The sequence below is a fragment of the Fulmarus glacialis genome, unplaced genomic scaffold, assembly GCF_000690835.1.
Source record: "Fulmarus glacialis isolate BGI_N327 unplaced genomic scaffold, ASM69083v1 scaffold24374, whole genome shotgun sequence".
In the NCBI taxonomy this organism is placed as follows: Eukaryota; Metazoa; Chordata; class Aves; order Procellariiformes; family Procellariidae; genus Fulmarus; species Fulmarus glacialis.
The window spans coordinates 10,945-17,074 of NW_009206434.1; the positions used below are offsets into that span (position 1 = coordinate 10,945).

Here is a 6,130-nt window from a genome sequence, read left to right on the forward strand (position 1 = left end):
TCGGGCTGTGGGGGTGGCCGTGCTGGAGAGAAATGGCTTTCGCTATTTGGTGCATCCGCAGCGTCTGCATCCACTGGCTGTCGATGCCTAGCAGGGAAATGGAAATGGAGTCAGCTTTCTGTGAATTGATGGAAAACCGCTCTCTGATTTACTGAAGGCGTGAGGTTAGGTACCAGGGTTTCTCTCAGAAGAACCTCAAAACAGATCTCAAAACACCCTTTCCCTCCCAGCCTTGCAGCAAATAGTCCTAGGTTTGGGTACGTTCAATGTTATGGTTGAACATAATGTTGGACTTTTAAAATAGCAAGTGATGCAAATATTTCTGATGCGAGGGCAGATTATGGAGCTTAGACTAGAAGACACTTACTGAACCACCCATTTGGCTGTTCAGGTGGGTTCCCACTCCCAAGTGCCTCCCAGTGTTTTAACCCAACCTGGTTTTAAACATTTCCTGTGATGCTCTTGGCAGCCTCGGCAGATTTCTCCACAGCTTTCATTGCAAAAGAGCCTGGAGACCTCCAGAGCAGGCATGGAGCGGGCACCCCAAGGTGCTGGCACTGCTGCAGCATCACCCTCTACCTGCATCTCTCCCAGCCCGCAGAGTCACGCTGTTCGCAGCTGAGCACAGAGATGGAGGCAGTGCAGACCCCAGTGCAAACCCCTGCTGCGGCAGCCAGACTCACCTCCTCTCGCTCCATTTTCTCTTCAAACTGCTACACACCACAACAACCAGAGCCACTTCAGTTGTTTTTATTGCTACATATTCAGAAGTCGATCCACTTTGCATGCTCCAGATACTGAGACTAAGCCCCAGCTACACTGCTCTGTCCAGCTTCACGCAGAAAATCAATTCTGTATGTGGAAAAGCCGGTGAGGCAGCAGGCTTCAGCCAGGATAGCTCAGACAGACTTAACTGTGAGCGACTCAGGGTATTACAGTTCCCTCACACCTACTGTCACAGCCCTGGGGTCGTAACAAAAGTTGTAGCTCCCAGAGATCAGATTGAAGCGCTTTTGAAAGTCAGTCCTGTGGTTTGCATGAAAGCCTATAGCAAATACAATAGTTGTAGATTTTCCATTTGAACTGCAAGGGCTGCCTGGTTTGCTACTTTATGGGTAGTAGAGCAGAGACCAGGAATTCCTATTATCCAAGGCCACAGCTCTGGCCAAAAACCCATAGGGAGCAGCTTAAATAATTTTGCTCTAGAGAGATTTGAATGATTTGTCCTTAAAGATTGCTAATACAGGAAAGCATAACCCCACCAGCTTGAAGCAGCATAAATGCAACCAAAATTTTATTATCTTCAACAGAGAACCCCAGCTTCTCTCTCGCCTTTTGCTGGTTTTCCAGGGAAAGACTCCCTACGCTGTGGGCCCTCTGGCTGTCACCACAACGCTGCATCGGCCATAGGGAGTTTTGTGGGAGCTGGGTAGCGGCTCTGTTCTCGTTAAGATTGCTCCTATTAAGATGTAATGGATGGTCTCTTCCATTCCTCCTTTCCCCAGACTTTGCCTGAATCCCAAGAGATTTAAATCACTTCAACTTAATGTCAAATATGTCAAAAGGAAACTGTCTTTCCTGTCAAAGTGCGAGTGTGACATCGCCACAGCAGATAGCTCCAGCTGCAGTGAGAGATGAACCTCCTTTCGCAGAAAGACAGATGGGAATTGCCTTCTCTGCTTCTTAACCTCCTTGAAAGTCACAGTTTCAAAAGAAACATGCATGCTGAAATGTACTTGCTAGACACCATCTCCTCTGCCACTCCCCCGTGCCCTCCTACCAAGGCTGTGGGTGTAAAACACAGACCTCATAAACCTGGAAGCGGCAGGCTCAGGACTTGAGTTTGGGTCTTCATTTGTTATCAGCTCTCAGGTAGCCACCACATGCCCTGTGGGACCAGTGCTGATGCTGTCCTGAATGAGGGGCTCCCTTCAGCGCCTTCAGGCTGTTCAGTCCCTGCTCCTTACGGCCGGCCGCGGTTGCCAGCCCAGGGACCAGCTGCCCAGCAGGGACCTCCCAGTGTGCCCTGTGGGGCTGCCTCTCACCTCTCGTGGGTTGGGGAGCTTCTCCCTCATATGGTCTCTGAGCCACCAACTCTGTACACTGAATTAAATGCAGGCCACAGAGGCAGCACCTTCACTGCTGGTTATTTTAGCCTCTTAGACAGCTATTACCCTTACCTTTGTGCTTGGATTTGGTGGTGTTTTAAACCTGGGGTAGGTGGTCTGGTAAAGAAGACAGGCCAGAAGGTTTGCTAGAGCTGAGGCACAGCTTTCACTCTGGCTGGTAACCCACCTCCTCTGAACTGTGCCTATTCACTTGGGTGCTGACAATACGTTAGTGCGTTTGTGTAACTCCTCCATGTGCCAAAGGGATAGACAAGCTTTCTCACCACAAAAAAATGAAAGCAGCTCAGCTTACTGCAGCAGAGCCAACCTGTGAAGATACACCACCACACTTTGGTATGGCTGTATGGCTCATCACCCCAAAACCAGGGTAACCGCCATCAGCAGAGCTAATCTGCAGTAAAGATGTATCTTTTAGGACAGCTCTAGGTCCCATCTGCATTACAAAACACAGTTGTGTTGCAAATGGATCACAATTGCTTAGGAATAAGAGCACCCATTTTAGATGTGTCTGTAGTCTAAACCCAGCACCTCTCAGTTCATGAGGCTTCTTCTGCATTTGGCAGTAGTGTACAAAATTGGAGACTCTCACCCTCCACTGACTGGTATCTTGTTCCAGCTCCTGTGCTGCCTCTCAACTGTCCCAACCCAAACATTTCTGCAGCCCTACTGTGAACTCAATCAGAAAAACAGCTTTAGCTAACAAACGCCTTTACAAAAAGAACAGCAGATCTTAAAGGCAGAGCTGTGCTAGAGTCAACCGAGTTGAGTCTGACTATGTCAACGGTATACTTTAGTTAGGAAATGAAGACTGCAGTGTAGAGCCCACTGTATTATTAAATGTATCTCGCTGAACAAGTCAAGCCCCAGAAGCCATAACAAACACTATTCCAGAAGTCAGATAATGATCAGCCAGGGCTGGCTCAAACGGGCAGGCTGAGCTGTGGAAGAAGAGTGCAGTGGGAAGACTTCCACTCTTCCTCACAGCAGAGCGGGACGTCAGGAGCTCCCATGAGGTCTCCCAGGCTGGCAGCATGTACCTGTCAAAACAATGTTTCGCCCACAGGGGACTTTTTGCCACCCCATGTGCAGCTTCTGAGGCTACAGCCTTGGTATGTGTGTCCCCCCTGCAAGAGTGCTGGCCAGAGCAAGAGCAATCTGCACCTACACATCTCTTCCAGAGGTGCCCTGGAACCTGGTGCTGGGTGGCCAAGAGCAGGAAGAAAGAGCTAGCCAAAGCACTCCTGCTGAGTTTGGGTTGCAGGGAGAGGAAGCCAGGAAAAAAGCTGCTGAAACCACTGGCTCCCAAAATCCTCAAAACAGTTGTGGAAAACTCCATTATTCCCAAGAGATAGAGGGTAGAGATGTGTGAGATTGTCTCCTTTCCCAGCAGATGCCTTCCTGATATCCTGGTTGAGAAACACATCTTCACCCCTGGCCCTGCACACTTTGTGTGGGCACTATAATTCAGTCCAAATCCTTTTGTTGTGCCAATACAGTTGGCTCCACAAGGCTAAGCGCTCTCTTGTCTTGGTGAAAAGGGGCGGATTTGGAGGAGAAGGGCAGATTTGTCGGCTGATCCCCCGACCCAGCATCCACAAGCAGACTTTGGAGGAGAGCAGGCCTGCCATCGTGGAAAGGCTACCATGGCTGTGTACACACATGCCAACAGGGAGGGGAAGAAGCCTGGACCATAGGCAGAAACACCTCTCCCAATCACCTTCTATACTGGAGGGGATCGAAAGGTTGACCCAAAGCCGATTCAAGGAACAGGTTGAAAAAGTGTCAGGATTTAAGGCTGCTTACTACTGGAAGATGTGAAGCATTCGGGGTTTTGGAGCAGAAGGATCAGAGCTTTATGTCTGCTGTTGATGTGCAAACTGCAAGTGACTACAGTAGACAAAAGATTTGTAACTAATCGCCATGGACTGCTTCCAGCATGCTTCCTATAGTAGCATACAGGTCATCCCCCTTAAATCATATTGTGATATAGAACATGTTACTACACAAAGTTTAGCTTTTAAGCTAAGTCAGACATGCCAGGATGCTCCTACATGCATCTAGAAAGACATCACAGGGACCACAATGCCAGCTGATGCTGCAAGATGTGCTCCGTTGTTGAAACAGAATAATGGCGTTAACTTTTTGCTGTTCTCCCCGTATACGCCTTGCCCGTGCCAGCAATAAAGTTCGCGTGTACTGACTTACTTGAGTTGGATCTGCTCCGTGAATTCCCCTCCGAGTTGGGGAGCGAGGTCTGTATTATGAGCTGTACTGTCTCGACCTCGTCCTGCGCTTTCACCTTGCTCCAGCAGATAGCTTGGATGTGCCTGGTGGTTTTGGGAGCTCTAACATCACTCTGCTCAGGAAGAACATGACACACATGAGGACATAACGCACATGAGGACATAACAACACACAACCCACTAAGCTCTTCTACGAGGGAACTTCCACTAGTGCCTGGGCGGCAGCAGCGTTTTCAATATAGAGTCTGTTTTGCAAAACCACTTAGCCAGTTCTCAAGTATTTTTAGACTCTAGATAATTTTGGCTGGTATTTTGTGATTATGCTAAAAATGTGGTAGTGAATAACTGTTTCAACTCATGTACCATGTGGAGGAAAGATCTGAAGGCCTTCCTCTACAAATACAAAAATATATATTACTAGTTACATTAATGTGAGTGGCAGTGCTTTCTGCTAAAGAGGTAGGACTAAGCAGGTATTTTTGCAGGGGGACCCTCCACAAAACTTTCCTGGAGTATCAAGCTCTTCAATTGCTGTTAAGGGCCTATGACTCCTGTGAGAAACTTCAGGCTGAAAGAAAACTACTGTTCTTCACTTCTGAGACAGGCAAGCAAGGTCCAGGATTTCCCTGTCTCTCCACCGCTGCTTGAATCCTTGCTCAGGACAGAGCTGGAATCTCAATTATTAGCCTCCTTGTGACGCACAGCATTGGTCTTTATAAAAACACTTTTGTAAGTAACTGCAAACTCTTTTTACAAACGCTAATTTCCATCACATTAAATTGTCTTCCGGGTTTTATTTTATCTTATTTTACTCTCGACTTCTCATTTTCTTTCCTCTCCTGTTGCTTCTCTGCTCTCCTAATTAGCACTTCATTGAGAAGGTAAAAAACAGTCTCTTCAAGTAATGCAAACAATATTGACCACTACACTTCAAGCAAAAGGAGTTTTCGTTCTTGAGAAAAAGAGCCGTCCCAGGCAGCAGTCTGAGGACATCGTCTCTGTAAACCTCATTCAGCTTTTGCTCCGAACTTCAGATTTTACCATTAATTACAGGCTGCTGAGACTTGATTATAGGACATAACAAAGCCAGAGGATGCTATTCCCACACCTCCCATGTAGGTTTTATCTTGGATAAACAATTTTTTAATTTGTTTCTTAGAGCTTACCTCATACGTAACAACACATTCTACAGACTGGTGTTCTTCTATGCCCACAATCCATTTCTCCATTACAAACGGTGGCTGAAAAAAACATGGTGGGAGTTTTATAAGGTGCTCTTCATCTCCTGACTTGTTTCTGAAACACCCCAAAGATATTTTCAACTTTTGCCTTTTTTCATATGTTTCCATATTGTTAACATCAATAATTTTCTTAAAATCTTACGAGTCAAAGCAATATATTTTGGAATTATTTACTTACTTGTTTACAAAAGGAAACAGAGATGAGATTTCTATAAATAACAGACAGTAGGTAAGACAATACGGAATGTTTTCATGGGGGCATAAACCTTTTTCATTTTTGTGCATGTACAGTTTTTTTTCTTCTAGACTTACAGAAGCCAGCAAGAACAAATATCTAAAGATTCTCGGAGATACTCCTTGACAGATACAAAAATGTTGAAGTATGTGAAAAGTTAATGTTATTGTATCTAGTTATTAGTTTATTTAATTTTAAGCCTTTTTTTTTAAAGGAAAAAAATTAAAATGTCCAAGATGAAAAGTAAACAGAAAACTATTTTGCAACAAAATAATAATAATA

The 6,130-nt window shown here is 45.8% G+C and overlaps 1 protein-coding gene across 1 annotated transcript in view; it reads right to left on the reverse strand.

Annotated features, from left to right (window-relative positions):
• LOC104075302 (mitogen-activated protein kinase kinase kinase MLT-like) overlaps positions 1-5,613 on the reverse strand; it is a gene marked incomplete at its 5' end in the record, with an annotated part of 6,187 nt that extends 574 nt beyond the window's left edge. The window contains 3 exon segments of the mRNA XM_009575750.1: positions 6-87; positions 4,335-4,485; positions 5,539-5,613. Of these exon segments, the coding sequence (XP_009574045.1) occupies positions 6-87; positions 4,335-4,485; positions 5,539-5,613 (308 nt within the window).
• Between the last annotated feature and the right edge of the window lie 517 nt (positions 5,614-6,130).